General features: G+C 43.7%; 1 protein-coding gene across 4 annotated transcripts in view; it reads right to left on the reverse strand.

Annotated features, from left to right (window-relative positions):
- Positions 1-22,525, reverse strand: part of LOC144752132 (intercellular adhesion molecule 5-like) — a 293,713-nt gene that overhangs the window by 62,924 nt on the left and 208,264 nt on the right. For all 4 annotated transcript variants that reach the window (XM_078640085.1, XM_078640082.1, XM_078640078.1 and 1 more), the window contains one exon: positions 21,341-21,583. In XM_078640085.1, the coding sequence (XP_078496211.1) occupies positions 21,341-21,583 (243 nt within the window). The remainder of the gene's footprint in view (positions 1-21,340; positions 21,584-22,525) is intronic.

A 22,525-nucleotide genomic window follows, 5' to 3' on the forward strand; every position in this document is an offset into this window, starting at 1 on the left:
AAATCAGCTCGAGACCCACAGTTTGGGAAATACTGTCATTAGCAATACCTTTATTCCAGACCATCGGTCAATGCCTGCCTGTCAATAGCAAATTCATGCACTCTGAAAGCATAGATTTGTTAATCATCTGTCTTGACTAGGCTTCTCGGCTTGATCCGATAATTACAGAGGGGAATTCACTATAATAGTGTCATCATATATCACTGTGTAGTAATGTGCACACATGTCCCCTTTACACAAAATAGACAACTAAAAAGTTAGGAATGGAAACTCTTTCACTGATTTCAACGAATGTGACTTACTTTAAGTAGAATTTAATTCCAGTGATTTTCGTCATGACAAAGTGATTACTCTAGGGAGCCATCCATATGCAAATCTGAGTGGCACAGAATCATTGGGGCAGATTTACAAGACCCTTGAGACACTTTTACGCCCCCGTTACGTAACTTCTATGATGCAGCGGCAGCATAAACAAGCACCACGTTGCGACACATTTACAACGTGGTGCATCTAGGGAAATGCGTCATGTTGTAAAGCCCTGCGCCACATTATACCTGCATCAGGTATAATGTATGCAGGGTGGACATTCCGACGCAGGAAAGCCTTGTATAAGTGACGCAGTGAAATCTCCAAGATTTGACTGCGCCACTTCTACGATGCCACTACATCAACACTTTATGCCTGCTTGAAGCAGGTGTAAGGAGTGACACAGCACAATTGATATAGGCCATTGCTACAGTTGTGTCGTGCTTGCGACACAACTCCAGCAATGCGTAACCTTTGCGCCAATAGATGTGTGACGCTTCTGTCAATCCTTGTGCCATTGTGCGCCCCATTATAAATGCGACGCATCCATGGTGGCGCAAGGATTTTTTTGCATGGCGCAAGGAAACTGACGCATCTCTGCTATAACACACAGATGTATCCGTTTCTTGTAAATCTGCCCCTCTGTGTTTTACTTTGACTGTTCTTTAAATTGACAAAGAAAATGTGGCTCGTAAATAATCCGGTATGGTGATAAATCAAGCAGGAGTGGCCCATGCAGGTAAGAGCTGTGGGGCGGGGTGGATGAAGTGGCGGACTTGACATGCGACGACAAGGGAAAGTTAAATTAAATAAATAATTCATTATCCCTCAACGTCGTGTTTCAAGTACCCCCCCACCCCACTGCTCTTACCATCATGGGCTGCTCCTGGAAAAGTGTATCCACAATGCAACTTCAGATACATTGACACACGTGTTTTGCTTTGGCTATTTCAACCCTAAACTTTCTAAAGTTTAAGAAACAAAATGTAGAACACAATGTAGCATAATATGGGAAACTGAACTTCAGGCCTTCTAGAGTACAAGAAACCATCGACGGAAGTTTAGAAAAGTTGGCGGGCTCTTAATTGCAAGAACTGATGGTCAAAAAAATCTCTTTCTATAGTTGCCCTTTACATGTATCCATATCCCAAAGTGTTGAGGCACTCCCTTGTAATAGACTATATATGCATAAAGGTTGCAAACTTTTGTGTGTGAAAAAAAGGAAATACATTTAGAATTGTTTGATAGGATACAGCCAATACTTGATTCCATTGGCCATGGGGGGACATGAAGGCACAAATAACTGGCTTAAAGTTTGTGATAGTTTCCCATAAACGGTTGCTGTTGCTCATATTGTAATCTTTGTCTGGCTCTTCAAGGTTCCAGCTCAGGAACGGCATGAACTGTGTTAACAGTGAAAACCTGCAGACCAGGAATGAGGTACTGATTACTTCCTTGTCCTGATAAGCTGTACCCTCTGGATAAAGTTACATGTGCTGGGGAGTACACGCATTATGACTATGTAATGATTCACACTGCTAAGTGTGCAATAAATGCCACTGTGTGTGAATCAGATAATACGTTTTTCCCCAAGTGTCTTTTTTGACTAAGAATGAAGAAAGAAAAACAAAATAAATATGGGGTACCTACAATATCAACCCAATTTCTTAATATATTTTGCAGTACACCATTTCACACATATATATGACATGTTTGGTGCTCTTTCTGCACAAAATGAAGTGTTATAAAACCCTATTTCAGAGTGAACCATGAAATGTGTAAAATATGGATTCTATAATCCTAATGACACCCCCAAACCACACTGAAGAGCTTGGCAAGTGTCAGGCCACCAATATTATGCAGCATGGAGAACCAGATTATCTGACAAGGTTACCACGGTTATCAAGATTAGTATTAGGAGTCCAAGAGGCAAATTATGCGGCACATTTTGTCACAATATTATTTTCATCCGATTCAACGAAAAATATTTTCTGTGAAAACCACCAATCATGCAAATCATATATATATATATATATATATATATATATATATATATATATATATATATATATATATATATATATATATATATACTTGAAGATGAAGGATCACAAGAAAACAACAGCCAGCCAGGGCAAAAATCTGGATCCCAAAGGATACAATGAGTCACAAAGAAATAAAATATCTAAGAAAGAAGTGACTCAAACAGATATATTCACCAAAGAACAAAAATATATTTCCACTACAACGTTTCAGCTTCCGCCTTCCTCAGGTAGTTTCAAGATGGTAAGCTCAGTGGCTGCACAGATGACACAGCTGAATTTTCAAAAAGCATCATGAGTGAAGATTCCATTTGGAATGTGGAATCAATGCAGTCCTGAGAGTTCTTGAGATATGCAGTAATCAGGATGTGTTGTCAGTAATGTTCAGTCCATCTGGATGCAATGATTTTAAACGGTACATCCAGAAGTTTTCCTTGGAGTCCAGTAGTTCTTCCTTTGAGACATGTTCCACGGGGAAAATCTTCAAATCTGATAGTGAATGATCCACAAGGTTAAAATGATTGGCTACAGGCTGGTCAAAGGAAGAACTACTGGACTCCAAGGAAAACTTCTGGATGTACCGTTTAAAATCATTGCATCCAGATGGACTGAACATTACTGACAACACATCCTGATTACTGCATATCTCAAGAACTCTCAGGACTGCATTGATTCCACATTCCAAATGGAATCTTCACTCATGATGCTTTTTGAAAATTCAGCTGTGTCATCTGTGCAGCCACTGAGCTTACCATCTTGAAACTACCTGAGGAAGGCGGAAGCTGAAACGTTGTAGTGGAAATATATTTTTGTTCTTTGGTGAATATATCTGTTTGAGTCACTTCTTTCTTGGATATATATATATATATATATATATATATAAAAGCTCAGTTTGCACCACGAAGCAGCGCACTCATGGACGGGTGCTCTGAACACGATGGTGCCTTCGCGTATATGTCAGCGCTCACTCCCTTCTCCTTCGCAGTCAAGGAAAGCACTCCACAGGAACTTAGTAAGCCATACATTACTTTAATTCACGATCCACAGGGACAGTAAAACATGACGCGTTTCGGCGATACCTTAGTCGTATGTTTGCATTATACACACCGACTGGCAGCCATTTTAAAGTTAGGATGAAGCAAATCACGTGGTCTACAATTCATTACAATAAATAAAGGACCAAATTGAGCCCGTTTTGGGTGCCATCTCACAACGTCTCAATACAACTTTATCGAGTACATGCGTGATTATATACACATTATGTCACACCGTAAAGTATATTGCTCCCCAAAATTAATTTAGTTAATAACGGGAATGAGTAATTGGCAATGTCCGTTGAACATTTTGCCCCATTTTCCCATTATATCAAAAATCACGAATCACGAGATTTTTCATAAAGCCATATATAGGCGAAAAAAGAACGAATTCATTCTTAGTCATAAAATAACGCAGTGTATCGGCATAAGGGAAGCAATAAATATACAATTGGTGTGAAAAATCACGAAAACAAAAGGTGCAAAAGGTACTTTAAATCACCCAATTTAAAGGAAAGGAGACCAACCGTATTTACATTCTCCACAGTCACATAATCTCTACAGAATTTACCAAAATATGAACCTCAGGAGCCCCTAATAGTTCAATCACCCAAATGCATCTCGTGATTCGTGATTTTTGATATAATGGGAAAATGGGGCAAAATGTTCAACGGACATTGCCAATTACTCATTCCCGTTATTAACTAAATTAATTTTGGGGAGCAATATACTTTACGGTGTGACATAATGTGTATATAATCATGCATGTACTCGACAAAGTTGTATTGAGACGTTGTAAGATGGCACCCAAAACGGGCTCTATTTGGTCCTTTCTTTATTGTACTGAATTGTAGACCCCGTGATTTGCTTCATACTAACTTTAAAATTGCTGCCAGTCGGCGTGTATAATGCAAACATACGACTAAGGTACCGCCGAAATGCGTCATGTTTTACTGTCCGTGTGGATCGTGAATTAAAGTAATTTATGGCTTACTAAGTTCCTGTGGAGTGCTTTCCTTGACTGCGAAGGAGAAGGGAGTGAGCGCTGACATATACGCAAAGGCACCATTGCATTCAGAGCACCCGTCCATGAGTGCGCTGCTTCGTGGTGCAAACTGAGTTTTCATTTGAATTGGCAGCGCACCGTTGAGAGGCATTGGAGAATTGTTCCGGGAGTGAAAAAAACATGCCGCCGCTGTACTGGAAGATACTGGCGACGTGGCAGCAACGTAAACGGTAAGCGAGACGCCAAAGGTCTTTTACTCGCTAAACTCCGCGTAAACTATTGTATACAGGACGAGGAACTTGATAGCCTAACTTTCACATGTTGATCAAAATATAACAGGGACATGTTTAACGTAAATGAACGCCGCGAGACGGCACAGGGGATGTTTAAAAAGAACACAGTCACAGAGTCAATGCAGCCAAGTGCCAAAACCACCCCTGACAACACCAATCTAATTACCAAAATTACAGCACAGGAGAGACTATATGAGAGAGAACAACGAAAATGGTGGGAAGCGACATCATTACAAAGCTATATTGATGTTGATCGAGTACCGAGGGGACTCTACATTTATACCATTCCTGCATATGAGAACCCAGACCCCAAGCTCTTAGATGAATGGGCAGCACAAACGGCCGAATCAAGCAAAGGAATGCTGTTTATTTTGGTCAAATTTGCTTGGAGCGACAGAGACAAGGCATTGCTTGAAATAGAGAAAATGGAGGCTGAGTTGGATAAAGAGGAGGATAAAACAAGAGTCGAAGACCTAAAGGAACAGATGAAAAAACGCTTGGTGAAATACGAGACTAAAATTAAATTGCGTAACCAAGAGAAATTCGAGCGGGACGAGCGGGACTATGCTCTGGGCAGAGTACTCACGTTCGCGAAAAAGTTTGAGGGGTCAAGAAAAGAATTGAAAGCCAAAGAGAATGAAACAAATCCGGCAAGGATTGAAACATCAGAATGAGAAGTAACAACCGGAGAGTCATCTGACGATGGAGGAGTAAATTTGAGAGCTAAGAAAACTCCTTTTCAGGCAGAGTTCCACATCATGAGGCAAACATGGCTGCGAGGGGGAAAAAGCAGACCACCCGAAAGAAGAAGCCGCGGAAGAAGCCCTGCTGCGAGTGCGGCGTCCCCGAGGTGAGACCATTCGGTTTCATTATGGGAGGTAGTCCGTCATGAAGGAAGAAAGAATGCAGCATGTTTCGACAGGATTGTGCATCAGCCCACTGGGGATTTATAATTGAGAAAATCATGCCACTACAGGACGGACTCACTTGAGGTTTGAACAGGTGCAACTACAGAAACCAGAAGGCCACAGGCGTGGCCGCACCCACTGGGGAGGTGTCTGCAATGTTTAAATCGAGTTGCACAAGCCGGTCCTGTGTGCACATGCTGAACTGCCAATGATTAAGGGTTCAAAGCCCGAAACGCGTCTGGCAACATTTCTGATGACTCCCTGCTGAAAACTGTATGCAGCCTTTATGAAATAATTAAACGGAATATAACCTACGTTATGCGGCTCTTCCACTGGGGGTAACCTGTTTGGAGTGATATATATATATATGTATATATGTATATATATATATATATATATATATATTCACTGAAAAAACCATAGGTTTCACACCAGTTATAGTTAGCTGGAAATTTTACTCGCATAAAACCATTGAAATTCCCACGTTATAGTTAGTTGGACTCACTATAACTTGCACGTCTGCAATGCACTACTGATGATGTCACATATTACATCACTCATGACAGTGTTTTAAAAAAAAAAATTATTGGTTAACTGGCTTATTAAGTGTATCTTAGTGAATACATATATTAGCGAGTAATGTTTAAATATTTAAATATATGCATGAGTGATGTAATATGTGACGTCATCAGCAGTGCATTGCAGACGTGCAAGTTATAGGGAGTCCAACTAACTATAACGTGGGAATTTCAATGGTTTTATGCGAGTAAAATTTCCAGCTAACTATAACTGGTGAGAAACCTATGGTTCTTTCAGTGAATTTCAAAGGTTTTTTAAATGCTAATTCCTAACTATAACTGGTGTGTAACCTATGGTTTGTTCAGTGAATATATATATATATATAAAATTTCTATGGCAAAATGAAACCCCTCATTTTGTTCCTTTTCAAATTAAATGTATTAAGTGTTACCACTTTATTCCAATCAAGATGACTTCAGGTGTGCCATACTTTTGTCATAAGTAAGACTGTTAGCGTTCTAGTTGTTCTTTAGAACACTCTGGGACATTCTGTTATTGGGCTATAGTTGTGCTACATCTGGCTGATATTTGGGCTACATTTGGGCTCTTTTGTCTCTGGTGGCCATCTTGGGAGACTGCATATCAGAACTTTTTTTAATATAATATAAGAGGATTTGAGAAGTCACTCAAAATGTGCCCTAATTTTTCTTTCTTCAGCACTAATCATAATTTCTATAAATGAACCCCCTCATTTTGTTCCTTTGCAAATTAATTGTTTTAAGTGTTAACACTTTATTCCAATCAAGATGACTTCAGGTGTGCCATGCTTTTGTCATAAGTAAGACTGTTAGCGCTCTAGTTGTTCTTTAGAACACTCTGGGACATTCTGTCATTGGGCTATAGTTGGGCTACATCTGGCTGATATTTGGGCTACATTTGTTTTTTTTGTCTCTGGTGGCCATCTTTGGGCTACATTGGGCTACATTTGGGCTCTAACATATATATAGCCCAATGTAGCCCAATATATATTTTTTCAAAGTTAATTTTCGTACAAACCACTGGAGCATATATCTTGAGACATAGCAAAGGCACATCGGGGAACAGTCCCTACAATTTTGCCAAGTTTGGTGGAAATCCATTCAGCCGTTCGGGCTAAAAGTGAGTCCAACCGCCCTATGGAAATTAACATGGGGAAAACACGTTTTGGGACCCCCCTTTTATCTCGGCCCCCGCTTGACGGATCCCCCCGAAACTTTCAGGGAAGGAGCGGAGCGCAGCGAGGCAAAGTTAAGGACAATTACAGGCAAATCCCTCATTCGGCGCCAAAGTTATTCCCAATAGAATGTTGCGTATTTCCTATGGAAAACGATCCTAACTATAACTACCTACTGGCGACCGCCAGTAGGTAATATATATATATATATATATATATATATATATATATATATATCCTTGCTCACCAAACGCCAAACAAAGCACGAGTGCACTCCTCCCAGATAAAAAATTATGATGACAGCAGTCCATTCAGTTGAAAAGAGGATTTTATTCCATCAGCATATGGGCCAAGAAAAAAATACTCTAGGCGTTTCGGCGGAAACCGTCTTGGTCACGGGTAACTGAATTGTGCATAAAATCATGAATATATACATAGACGTGAAATGTGAATGAAGAAGCTAGAAAGTGAAATAACATTCCAGGATCATGGCGGCCATCTTTTAGTGGTTACAATGTGTCTATGTATAAACATCCCTATAAACGCTAATATACAAGGTGCAAGGAAAACAGCGATAGTACAAAATTACTTAACAAAATCGAAGCGCTGTAAATACAATTGTATCTTTTATAAAGAGATCTCCACCCTTGGATATTGTATCAAAAAATACACCTCTAAAGTGTTCGATAACATCGTAACCGCTAAACAGGCAGGACACAGACGTATCAATGAAATCTTAAATGAGGTAAAGTTGTCCGTCCCTTGCTTAGATTGTGTAGTCAGCAGTATAAACAATCAATAAGACCATTGTACAAAAGTGATACATCAATGTGCTGATCAAACGATATTTACACTCCATACTTTTAAAGTTATTAGACATGAAGAAAGGTCTGGAACCATCCTAAGCACCAAACTACTTATTGTGTGAACCCAAGTGGGTCAATGCATAATGCCAAAAGCCTTAATCTTAGCGTAGTACTTTCATAGACCAACCAGAGCATAAATTTCAATCTTCATATTTATTGTGTAAGCATGAACATTCATAGCCACATGCACAGATGATCTCCAATCTATCTATGAGAATCAATTAAGCCCCAGTGGGCTAAATTCCATCATTTTGTCTTGCATATCACAGTAAATTCACATATCACCTGTACAGACAGAGAAAAGCAACAGGGGGGACAGTTAGAAAACGTACCATCCGTCTATAGGCCCAATTACGACCACCAGGAACATGAAGGTAGTATAAACATATGTGTATTAAAAACAATTAAAACAATACTGAGTACCAATGCAGGAGAAATACCGGTAAGAATTGCGAGTAGAATAATAGTAATGCTGAAAATTTCATTAGATTACAGAACATAAAATTAAAATCAACATCCACTAATCTCTATAGTGCCAACAGATAGTCTCAAAATCAGCAAACAGAAACCCCAGGAGCAAGTCTAGTCACCTAAATGCCAGGATAACTCTTCTTCAGAATTTAATCCCATTGGGATCTTCGTGTCCAACTCTAGAATATATCATGACTCAAGTTGTCGCAATTTTCGAATTCTATCTCCTCCCTTGCTCATACTGGCGACCCTATCAATGACAAAGAATCGCAATAAGTTGCGATTGCTTTTGTGTACTTCTTCAAAGTGTCTGGCCATGGGGGATAATTTGTCTTTGTTCTGAATAGCCCTCATGTTTTCCAAAATTCGTTTTTTGGCTTGGAACATCGTACTGCCTGCATATTTCTTGGTGCATGGGCACATCAATACATAGACACAGTAATCAGATAGACAGGTAAGGTGTTTCCCTATTGTTCTCACCGTGTCACTGATTGGATAATGGACATTCTTCACATTGGAGCTGAACTTACATGCTTTAGATGCCATGCAAGTAAAGAATAACCCTGGGCGTAGTGTGCGGAGTGGGGCTCCGCGGAGCTACGCGAAGTGGGCACACAACTACGCCCACCCGCGCACTCCGCGTAGCCCCACTATGCGCCGCACGCCTCCCTCCCGCCCTCCCTAAATACTTAAATAAAAGGATAGAAAGCTTTTAAAAACACTTACCTTGTCCGCCGCGTCCCCGGGGCTCCCTCTCGCCGTCCCTGGATTCGCGCCACCACCGATTCAGATACTAATGCGCATGCGCATTAGTATCCGAAATGGCGGCGCGAATCCAGGGACGGCGAGAGGGAGCGGACAAGGTAAGTGTTTTTAAAAGCTTTCTATCCTTTTATTTAAGTATTTAGGGAGGGCGGGAGGGAGGCGGGTGGCGGCCGGCTACGCACCGTCTGCGGAGCGCGCGTAGTGCCGCCTGGCTACGCCCGCTACGCCCGCTACGCAAAATGCGTAGGAGACGGCACTACGCGCACTCCGTGCACGGAGCGTAGCTGGCCGCCCACCCTTAGTAAAGAATCCTTTTACATCAATGGAGCTTCCTGTGTTGTTGGAAACTTCATTGTTGCACAATTTATCTCTGAGTGAATTGGCCTTTTTGTAAGTTATATTTGGAGAGGGGTAACAGCCAGCAGGTGATACAAGAGGCATTCCTCAAAGTTAGTAAATTTACTAATGAGGAATTATTGACACAAAGGGAAAAACCTATGGAGAATGATCAAACTATCAGGTTTGTCACCATGTACCACTTTAGTTCCTGGTAAGTGAGGAAATGCCTCAATAAACAATGGAATGTGTTAAGAACTCAACCTACACTAGAGGATGCAATAGGTCTTGCCCCAAATATAACTTACTCAGAGATAAACTGTGCAACAATGAAGTTTCCTTCAACACAGGAAGCTCCATTGATGTAAAAGGATTCTTTACTGATCACTACAGGCATATTATCAAGCCCATTATCGTCGCTTTAGCGGCAGTTTCCTGCCGCTAAAGCGGCGATAATTTTAACCCAAATGTTGATAATATGGCCCTTCTTTAAATGAATCGAGGATATGGGGGTGGTGAAGTAGGGAGTAGAGACTGACTCAAGTGGAAGCAAACTAATAAAATGCTACTACATTGCAATGTACGTTTATTTGACAAGATAACACTCCATTCCAAGTTGAGCTTGGCTAGAAGATGGTGGTAAAATGAATAAAGAACCAGACAAAGTGTTGAGCAAGGTGATCCAATCGAACAGCTTGCAGGGAAAAGCTGGGTAACCAAACAGTTAAGGAATTACTTTACAGATAATATGGTAGCTAATAAAGAAGAATTTAAGAATATAATAGCAAATCGTAGTGAATGGAGATTTGCCTTTAAAATATTCAGGGGAGTCATAGAGCTCCCTCATTCTAAAAAACACAAGGCCAAATAGATATACGAGGATGCGATCAATTTATCCAGGCCTCCCACATTCCATCTACTACTTCTACAATTATCAGAGACTAAAGCCATTATTGCCAACTTGGCTGCATTAACTACCATGTACTTTTTATTAAACTCATACAGTGCAGTTAAACTGCTCTGTAGCTTGGCTCGCTGTAGTCCATCCAACTTTTGTAATCTGCAAACTGAACCATGCTTAGTGAGAGTGGACAGACTTTGTGGTAAAGACTGGGCCACAGAAACCATCACGTCCATGACTGCGTTATCAAGTCTGACTAATATGGCAGCACAGACACACATCTTTGTTTTAAACCTCTGTTGGTACAAGGTTTTTGGACAGGTTAAGAGGTATTGCATAGTACTTCACTGTCAATCCAGACCTAAAATAGTGAGTTGCCCATTCCTTCCAGTGACTTAAACCTAGGTGATATCTTGGTGTATCCTACACAGGTTTTCAAATACATAATGCTTACTTCGTGGCAGAAGACCACTAAGTAAAGGTCTGGAACCTCTATGTTAATTAATCTGCTGTCATCTGTGCGCAGCCTGGACTGACTGCGTCTGGACTGGTCAAGCAGAAACTTCTAATTAACTGAACTAGTTTTGGAGAACCCGGGCTTGTTTTACAAATTGTTCATTACTTCCCGAGGGGCATCATGGTATCCAGAGGCTTCATGGCTGATATTACAAAGTGCTTGACGTAATGCAAATTAATGAGCCGTGCCGGCTCTGCCCTGCTCGAAGATGAAGCCAGCTTTATGGGTGTTACACGTATCTGATTTGTGGCTGCCACATGAGCCGAGTCTGTCATTGGGACTCTCTTTGGGCTGAAGTGTGCATTTGTGAGCTCCCATTTTGTATGTTTATGGCCTTTTGCTATAATTAGACTGCCATGTCGTCCTCTTACCTCTGATCCCGAAGATGGCACCCCCTTCCCTGATTTGGAGGATCTGCTGAGCATGGAAATAGAAATGGGCCTGCTCCCATCCCAAACTATGGTGGCCATCTTGGAGGGGTCATTAATTTTACCTATACTCACACTCCTGGTCCCTGCCTTGTTTGCCCAATATCTTATATTAGGTGGTGTCGCCTATCTTCAAAATGGGATCGGTCAGGTGTTTTCAGGTCTACGCCCTGTGTGGTCCCCAAAGGTGAGCAGTGGGGCCATCTGGACATCCAACATTGTTTTCTTCCTCATCTCCCCGTTATGTTCCCTTCCCTCCCTCCATCAATATTGTTTTTCTTCAAAAGCAAAGGATCCAACTGTAATGTAACTCTAATTAATGTAACGCTGTAACATGTCTTAATTCTCATGTAAAGCACTCTGATACCTCCAGGTCTAGCCTGATCTTCCTAGTCTCCGTGCTGTGTCTCCTACCCCCTCCCCCACCTCTTCCCTCCTTCATTCTTTGCCTGCCTCCCCCTATTTCATTCCTCTCTCCCTTGTATCACTTTCCCCTGTAACTTTTACCGAACTACCTTCCCCCTACCCCTCCCCTCTCTACTCCTCTCCACTTTCCTGCTACTGACCTCTGCCCTCACCTATCCTGGCACTAGTCCCTACCCTGTCTACTTGTGAATTCTCCCTCATCATTTGAGATCTAGCTATTTTGTCTGATGCCCGATGGAGCTACCTGGTTTAGCTATAAGGGAGACAGGTCAGGGATTCCCTCCTTGGACGTCACCTACCCAGTCGGTCTTTAGCCAGACTTCCTTTCGTCTCACCTGTCGTCTCTTACTGCATCCTCCCTCCATTTATGTCTCTCCTTCTCTCCTCTCTGAATGTATTGAGACTGAACTATTTTGTCTGATGCCCGATGGAGCTACCTGGTTTAGCTATAGGGGAGATGGGCCGTGGACTTCCTACTTGTTCGTCACCTACCCAGTCGGCCTTTAGACAGACTTAATTTCATCTCTCCTTGTTGTCTCTTCCTCTATCCTCTCTTTCTCACCATCCCTGTCCCCTCCCCTCTATGCTCCATTTTTGCCCTCCATGTCCTCTAAATGTCTCCCATTGAGACCTAGCTATTTGGCCAAAGCCCGATGGAGCTACCTGATAGCTATAGAGGAGATGGGTTTTGGGTCTTCCCCTTCGACCATCACCTACCCAGCCGGACTTTGGGTAGACTTCCTTTCGTCTCTTCCTGCATCCTCCCTCTATTTATGTCTCTCCTTCTCTCCTCTCTGAATGTATTGAGACTGAACTATTTTGTCTGATGCCCGATGGAGCTACCTGGTTTAGCTATAGGGGAGATGGGCCGTGGACTCCCTCATTGGTCGTCACCTACCCAGTCGGCCTTTAGACAGACTTAATTTCGTCTCTCCTTGTTGTCTCTTCCCCTATCCTCTCTTTCTCACCTTCCCTGTCCCCTCCCCTCTACACTCCATTTTTGCCCTCCATGTTCTCTAAATGTTTCCCATTGAGACCTAGCTATTTGGCCAAAGACCGATGGAGCTACCTGTTAGCTATAGAGGAGATGGGTTTTGGGTTTTCCCCTCCAACCGTCACCTACCCAGCCGGACTTTGGGCAGACTCTCCTTAGTCTTTCTGCTGTATCTCCCTCCCACCCCTTTACCCTGACCCCCTTCCCCTCTACTCTTCCCTTATCTCTTTTTCTATTTTCTTGTAATTGTTTGGCTAGCAACTTATGTAAATTGGAACTGATGTAATCATGTAATTTTGTGGAACCTCATGTAAAGCACTCTGATACCTCCGGGTCTAGCCAGCGCTATATAAAACTCTTAAAATAAATAATTTGATGACTATTGGGACAGTAAAGCCTTATCTTACATTCAACATAGCATTTACAGATCTGCAGGACAGTATACGTGACTGGGCATCACGTCTCTCGGGTTGTGCTGCATGCAAAAAAGGTATAAGTGCCAAACATCTCACCGTTTAAATTAGCCACAAAATCACTTTCTAGACTGGGAAAGCAAATAGAACTCGGTTTCTTCAAGAGGGATCCATTGCAAGCAGAAATTCGAAAAGTCTTGCACTAAACACAATTGTGATCTACACAACTCAGCTACTGTGTACACTTTGGAACTTGTGTGAAACCAGATTAGTGTCAAACAACCAGTGAATGCAGCTTTAGCCTTAGCTGAGATCTACAAGCAAACTACAGTAAGTTTCAAGGCCACGTGCATCCGTTAAGGTTTTCCAGGAAGGTGCACAGACTGCCTGGGGATATATGGAGATTATTAAATGGAGGAGGCCCACAGCTTCCACTTCTACACTCAACTAAATTGACGAGAGGGATCCATGTCTTCAGAGATCTCTTTCTAGTCTTACCTTCAACAAACTTAACCTAGCCTCCATTAGTTCAGCAGGTGCAGTAGCACCGAGGGCCAGAAACCAGAAGGGGCCCACTGAACGCGGATTACTTGTGTATTCAATAAGTCAAAGATCAGAAATCCCTGTCCTTCCTTGCACTTGGGCCCCTAGCAGTTGGTACACTGCCAAACCATTTCTTCCCGATATGCAGTCTAATCCGTTCAATTAAAGGGGGGGAGCGGAGTGGTACAAGGGTTACAACTTGCACAATTAAACAACATCAAGTACTAGTGCAACAGCTGACCTTATGATCCTAGCTGGCAAGGGTGGAATCTGTCAGTTTCACTGCAGGTGTCCAACATGAAGGAAGCAGACACAAACTTGCAGGAGACTGCTGCGAAGTTTCCAACCAGGAGGTTTGCGCTTCGAAAGGCCACGGTTCATGCAAGTTGCGTTAAAAAGCACCAGCAGAGCTGCCAGAAAGCATTGGCGAGCCACAGGCAGCGCACCAGACAGAAAGCGAGCTGCCCCACAGGGAGGGACCGTCAAGCCCACATCGCATCTGACGAGCCAGGTCGGCAGCCACCATGGCTCGGGGCCTGCAGGAGCTGTCCTCATACCTGGCATTCCAGTTTATCCAAAAGAGGGGCGCCCGGAAGCGCGTCAGCATCAGACAGGGGTGAGCCAGAGTCCTTAGTCTTGGATTCGGAGCGCTAACATCTACTGAGGGATGTGTTTGCCATGAGTGACTCGTGGAGGACGCATCCGTTGATCCTTGTTCCAAACCGCAATTGTGTAAAGTGCAAAAACATGCAAAATCAGTAGGAGAAAAAAAAGTATACTTTACACGCGCAGGCTCTCTGCGCACTTCAAACACTGGCAACTCCTCATTCGACTGAGACTGGTAGTACTGGACACAGAGAAGTGTTTACTGATTGTGCAATGAGTGCTGGCTCGTTACAGATTTGTGTCTAAAATATTTGCTTATGTTCTCGAGATGCACGCAGAGTGTTCCCTCCAAGCTCTTAACTCTAACCAACCCCAGTGCCAACACAAGCCCCCCCTAAAAAACAAGGGGGGCATGTCACGGGCATGGCTGCTGTGCAGTGCTAGGCGTGAGTGTATGCAATTCACCGGAGTGGCAGCAGAGCGGAGAGAGACCAAGCTCTGCAGTCAATAAGACCGACCCAGCATACGGCATAGGCGCCCCACGTTAGATAGAACACGACTAATGGCAAAATAGCAGGCTACCAAGAAGACAGATATGTCTATAGCTGCAACCGGAAGCCACCTCTCGCTCTTATATAAGATTCAGCACATGCGTAGTATCTATTTAATAATATGCACATAAAATATTCCGTTTTCTTTGATGTTTTTGTATAGCGCTTATGCAATTGGGATAGTGTTCAGAGGACTGAAAAATTAACTTTATTACATGCCTCAACTTTCCTTGATGGATTATTTGACTTGTGCCGCATCACACACCTTCTGTTACAATTTGTGCATTTGATGGTGTGCGTCAACACTGATATGTACGTGCTGTGATACAACTCTGAAGGATAACATAACAAGCGCGGTCCCAAAAGTGAAAGAGGACCGAGGTGCAGCCGGAGCATGGGGATCTCTTGTCTTTATGGGGCCATGTGTTTCTAATTAGAAACACATGGCCCCATAAAGATAAGAAAGTGCTTTGCGACAGCAGCAAAGCAGGCAACCCAGTCCGGCTCAGAGGTGAAAGGGTGTCAACAATGGCAGGCCACCGTTTAGCATAAACGGTGATGCCAGCCAATGTAAATGAGGGACGGGGCTTCAAGCCCTCTACTGAAACTCCCCATTCATAATAAATCTCGCCGAGGCGAGCAGAGCTTTGCGCTGCAACGCCATGCAAGACCTAAAAAAGGGACATTGCAGAAAAACAGACTCAGCGCTTGCAGCCCAAACATGGCCACGGGTCGGTGACAGAAAGGAACTGCCTGAGTTGAAGCCAGAAGATCTGTGAGATTTCCTGAAAGAGATGAAGGGCATAGTCCAAGATTTTAACAAAAAGCTGGTTATGTAAAGGCATGCTGAGATGGTTTGTATGTGACAATTTATTACATTGACAATGATTACACAACAGTGAGCAGTGGAAGAACTTAATTTGTGTTTAATAAACTGCGGCTAGTTTACTGCACAAGCGAACGTTTTGATCATGTTATGTTGAGTACTGTGGTATAACGAATCGCCTGACTGCACAGGTTAAGAGTCTGGCCTCTTACCGGGAAGGGCTCTTAGGAGGTGAGAAAGGTACCTTGTCTGTCTGCAGCAGATGTGATAAGCACATTACCCCATACTTGCCGATCCTAGCTATTTAGACAGTAGGCTACTGCACTTCAGGCAGCCCTCCTGCCTAAAGATTTTCCTCTTTCATCCTCCCTGTTTGCTTTGCACTGTGGTTTTCCCTACCTACATGGAGACATGGACGGCTCCTCTGCTACAGTGGAGGAGCATCGCCCCACTAGTTTTGAGCAGTGAAGTAAGGGAAATATAAAATGAAAATAACTTTTAGTTATTATCATATATGTTTCCTGTCCGGGCCGGCGGGTGGTCGGGGCTGGACTGCTCTCTGATCAGGGCAAGGGAGGAGAAGTTTGCCCATTCCTAAGTGCGCAATGGCTGTTTGGTCAGCCCTCTCTGCCATCCAAACCAGTCATGCGCACTTCCCCAGTTTTCCATGCTGGCTGCATTGCACAGCACAAAATACTAGAACTGTTAACATTTTTGTTAAAAATCCTTTTAAAGAAATGATATATTCTTTTCAAGTTGCAAAAATAAATATTGAATGTGTTTAACTGCGTAGTGGTTCTTTTTCCTTTTGCATTATCCTTTTCCTTACGAATGCATTGCCATTGAGCGTTTGTTATTCTAGTATTACTTATTTTGTCTATGAGAACCGCTGTCTCTTTAGTATAATACAATTACCCTGGTCCTCAGTAAGTAGGGTGCCCCTGTAATCTTAACCGGCTGCATTACAGCCTGCATGGAGAACAAGCCCAGCCCCCATTCCCTGTTTGAGCGTTGAACCAGGACGCTCAAAACCAATTCACAAAGCTGCATTGCATGGTTGTGATTGGTCAGTGGAGCCTGGGTGCTTACCAATCACAATGCTGCCTTGCAGCGTTGTGATTGGTCAGGAGAGCGTTTGCTGTGTTTCCTGTGCCTCGGTCTGACATGGAGCGCAGGAGCAGAGACGCGGGACCGGCGCGGCAAAGTAAGTTTTGGTTTAATTTTTTTTTTTAAATACTGTTCCCCCACCCCTCCTTGTGCCCCCCCCCCCATGTGTGCCCACCCAGCTACCCGTGAATAATGCCGGCTGCCACTACATAAAGAGCGCAGCCTTTAAAAATAGAAACAGTCAGGCTGCCTAGGCCAGCTAGTTGGCAGATTGCCATCACCGCAATAGAAGCTGTGACGATTCCTGTCCCTGTGGACCCTCACTGAGTAATAAGTGTTGGTACTAACATTCTTGAGCTGAGGTCCCATCATGGTCATGTAGTCAGTGCTTAATTTGTAAAAAAATATAAGTGCCGGGCTCTCATCAGGAGGCCACTGCCGCTTGCACCACCCAGTCCCCCTACCAGCTGTCAATGACAGTGCAAACACAGCTACTAACTATGACACTCTTACAAGTGATAAAGCATGCTATTCCAGGTCTCCTAAGCTAGAAGAATGGCTTGGGAGGCAGGTATCAGTCATTGTAAATGTAAATTCAACTAATAAAGAGCTATTGTTGTGCTCATAACTAAATTAGCCAGACAGCGCCAATATGTGGCAGACTGTCATAAGCACCGGTGCTGGCAATTAACTGTTCGTGCCAAGCACCAGAAGCCACCAGCTCAAATTAAGCACTGAGCCTACTTACACTCCGCAGATAACTCTGCGGCCGGAGGCCTTCTGAGCTTCAAAAATCCCTTTCTCACTCTCCCGCCCAATGCTAACATATCTTGGTATCTGACTGACTACTTATCAACAAGAGTATCATTTTCAATGTCCTTTGGTTCAACTATCAGGCTATTAACAATGCTGGTTGCCTCTGTAAAGTGCACTCTGTACCATGCTCCACGATTGCTTCACTCGGTATCGAGATTGAACCTCAAGGTGCGGCATATCATTCGCTCCAGAGAAGGCGCGCACTCCTTTTCTGATTTGGCAGCTAAGCAAAGGAATATGCTTCTGCTCTTCCTTTTCTCTCACCAGTTTTTGTAAACAATTAAAGATGTGACTATTCCAGCAGAACTAACTCTTCTTCTGCAGGTTGTCAGTCTTCAGCTCCAGGAAACCTTTCAGGTTTCAGTAGCACTCTATAGTGCTATTTATCATCATCATCACCATCACTATCATCACCACCACTATCATCAGCATCATCATGATCATCATCATCATCATCCTCATAAGCCAGGCTGAGAGAAAAGAGTGAGGAGCTTCAGCTTCAGGAGAGCTCTTTGCTGCCATGCCAGACTTTCCACCAGGGCACCATCTGGGGGGTGGAGTAGGAGGTCAGGGCATCCGGAGTGTAAATCTACCAGCACAGATCAGGAGGTAACGGCAAGTAATTTTGATAAGGGGATGCTGTGGTCAAGCATGGATGAAATTCGCCCTAATGCAAGGAAGGAAAATGGTCCCACAAGCCCACGTCCAGGCGGTAAAGTACTCCTATATTTCAGAGGCGCGGGCTCCCCTCACCCTTGGCCCCTGGTGCAACCCTATCTTCTGCACTGCTGAGAAGCACGCTGTGTATAGTTGTGTAGTTTTAATATTGCAGGAGACTTCTGTAAATGTCTGTAACATGCATAAAGTATGTATCCCATGCCAGGTCTGCACTGGTGTGATGAGAGCCTGCTTTCTGGGTTGCTTTCTCAAGCGCAGCAGATGTGTAGATGAGAGGCACCCACAGAACCCCACGCTGGCCTGCATGTGACTCCTAGTTACAGCTCAGACTTGTTTATTTCTTTACATGAGACTGTTCACCTATTATTTCCTGCTATGCCTGGCCTTTCTTTTCTTCCATTCTTAGTTGCCTCTCTCCTTCTAGGGTGAACTTTCCTTTCACCATCCTCACTTCTGACCGGGGCATTGTGACTCTTAAACCCCATAACTCAGTCTCATATCCTTCTTTTCCTCTTTTTCTATCTCTCTCTTCCTTCCTTTCCTTTCCTCTCACTCTTCATACCTCAGTACCCACCATCTCCCTCTTTCTTCTCTCTCTCTCCACAAGTCATCATATTTCACTCTATTTTGCTTACTGTATCCTTGTGTTTTCTTTTCATACTTCTTTCTCTAGCTCCTCCTCTCTCGTAATGTCATAGGCAGATAATGAGTGCCGCTGCCTCTAAGAGGTGGACTTACGTATGGAAGGTGAAGTAAGACACCATGTAGGTTCGAAGAGTAACAAGAAGGCATAAAAGGAACATAGTGGCTGGTTCGAGACAGATCAGTGCAATGCCAGTGGACAAATACAAGGGGAAAGCTGGAGACCACTTTAGTCTATGAGTAAATAATTAAGACTGAGTCTTTTTGCTTCTGTGACAACTTGTTTGTCACTTTTGGTCCTGTCAGGTCTGGTCATAAGCCTTATCTCTCCACCCTGAGTAGAGGAATTAAGCAGACTATCTTGCTGGTCAATGATGCACAGGGTTCTGAGGTGTATGCCCGGGTGCATGGTAGGTCTACCAGGGGTCTGTCTGTCTTCTGGGCCATGTTCAAAGGGGTCTCGCCTGAGATACCTGTAGGGCTGCAACCTGGTCCTCCCTGTATATGTTCATGGATCACTACCGGGTGGTACTTCTGTGGGATCCTGAGGCGGTTTTCGGGCTGGTTCTTTCGGTCTTGATGTTCAAACCTTCTGTTCTTCTTCTTGGTTGTTTTCCAACTGTTTTATTTTTTGGAATTGACCCACTGTTTTGCATTTTCCCTTTGTCTGTGGCTTTTTGGGAGTTTCCAAGAAGCCGCTGTTATTGGGTATGTGCTCACTATGTAACTCTGGTGGCAAGGAAGACTTACGAGGAGGTAATACCCCAGTTACTTACCGGTAATCTTCATTACTCTGAGTATTGTCTTCCTCGCCACATTAGTTCCCATCCGTCCCTCCCTGTTTGGCTATTGGCTTCATGTGATTCTTGGGCTTGGTAGTTCTGCAGGAAGTGGAGTGGGTCGACCCTCCCCTTATACTGGGACAAGGGTGACAGGGGTCAGCCATGTTGGGGAGGGATGGGAGGCATGGGATGCTAATTTGCTTTGGAGGGTTCTGGTGTGGAGCTACAGCTCACTACATAACTCATGTGGCAAGGAAGACAATACTTGGAATAAAGAATATAACCAGTAAGTAACTGGGGCATCAATGTAGCCTCGAGTCCCCTGATAGTGAGGTGCTCTGTATCACTGGGGCATCAATGTAGCCTCTATCGCCCTGATAGTGAGGTGCTCTGCATCAGAGGCCACACTGACCGCTTGCGGTCTGATCTCAGGCACAACAAAGGATGTAGCTTCTTGTGGTGTCATTGTCAGCTTGGAGGTCATATACTGTCATCATTATGCTTATTAGCATGTTTGAAGCCTGAATAATCCTACCTCTTTTTGGTTATAGAATGTTGGCAAATATGTTAGGCACTTCAGTTACTCCAAAGCAAGCATCATCCAATAGTGTCACAATTATGGTAACTATATCAGTGAGCTCAGATCTGATGGAAAGTTTGGTCCTTTTAAGCCAACCTACCCATAGGATTTAAATGTGGTTTCATTAGCTGTCACCAGTGCTTATTATGAGCCGGTGGTTGCCGGTGGGGGCACTGACAATCCTTTTGAGACTGGCACCTATTTTTCCACATCAGACATTCACCGAGAGCAAGTGGAATGACGGTGGAAGAGAAAGAAGGAAAATATGTCACAAATGGAGAAAGCAGGAACCTGCAAGAGTGTGATAAAATGGAAGAGAGTGTTTGGTAGTGGATTAAAGAGGCATCAGGGATTCAAGATTATGTAGCCTTGGTATTTGGCACGCCGACATATAATAGTACTGGCACAGGCTTCTTTTACAAATGTACCACTGGCTGTCACCAAATAATAATTATTGAGTTACAAGTATTATATGTATGTCTGTTTTTTAGACTGCCTTTCATGTGGTAGATCCCTTTCTGTAGTTGCAAAGTAGCAAAATGTGGTGGAAAGGAATGCAACCAGATTAATTTAGAGTGAATAAAAAGGTTCTGCTCAGGCATTTCCACTCATCTTACTGTCCCACCCTGTAATACAGACAACATGGAATGAACTGGAGCAGAGCTGCATTATTCTTCAGCCTCTAAGCCACTGTCAATATATAACTGAAAGAGTGTGCCATTGAAAATCCATTAATGATGTGCAGCAAAATCTTGTAAGACCACAACTTACATTCAATGGTCACCGTCGCATTCTTCACATCAAAGCCATGGTTGTTGTGGGCATAACACTGGTAAGTTCCAAAATGTTGTCTTGTGACATGGCTCCTGTTTGTGAATATCCCAGTTCCTCCTTCTCGGATGCACTCAATGAAGGGAACGGGATTTCCTCTGGCTTGGCAGGCAAACGTGGCATCGGTCCCTTCCACCATTGTAACAGAGCTTGGACAGAGGGTGTCACTAAATTCAGGCTTGTCTAGAAAACATAAGGAAAACAATATATTCTTTCTACTGGCTTGTTCATATAATTCAATCGATGGCTCACTCTTACATACACTGCAGCCTGCGAATTACGACAAGGTAGGCCCTCTTTAATAATGTCTGATTTCTCGATTTACAATCCCTTATACCCGGCAGCTTTACAGAGAACCTCAGACAGTATTCCAGAACACAGTGTCCTGTGTGATAGCACATCTGGGGCTATATTACATAAAGTGCCCCGGGATGCCAATGGGCATTCGCACTAGCTTTGTGCGCCCCCAAGGCACTTTGGTATTACAGAAGGGGCCGTAGATGCTTGTGCAGCCCCTTCTGTAATACGGATAGCGCTGGCACACATAAAGCGCCAGAGCTATCTGCAGGTTGCATTCCCTTATTTGCATGGGCGTACCCCTTGCAAATGAGGGAATCCCTTTGCCTCTGCTCCTGCGACGTATTACAAACGCGGGCGCAGAGGCATAAAAGCCCTCAGGAGGTACACTCAGAGCGCGACATTTAAAAGATGCACTGTTAGTGCACCCCCTGATGGCAGCAACTGACTGCACCCGCCTGCAAGGGGAGCTATAATCCCCTTTAAAAGTGTAGGCAGGTTGCCGCCTGCACTGTAAAAACACAGAGTGGCTGTAAAGCAGCCACTTTGCTTTTTCACAGGAATGTGCTGCCCTGGGGGCAGCGCGAGTTCGCTGCTGCCTTAGGGGCAGTGCATTCATGGTAATAGGGCCCATTTTCACTATTTGCGCCCAGCATACCTTTTTAAAGGTGCGCCCCGTGCAAACAATGACAATTTGCATTTTCCTGTAATACGGCCCCTAGTCCTCATAAAACAGGCCATTTATACCCCCCCGAAGGAAGATTACGGGCATGCTTTCGAAATGGCTACAACTGTGTTCGCTTTCTGTCTTGGCCATAAGTGTTCTAG

The sequence above is a fragment of the Lissotriton helveticus genome, chromosome 1_1 (assembly GCF_964261635.1).
Source record: "Lissotriton helveticus chromosome 1_1, aLisHel1.1, whole genome shotgun sequence".
NCBI lineage: Eukaryota > Metazoa > Chordata > Amphibia > Caudata > Salamandridae > Lissotriton > Lissotriton helveticus.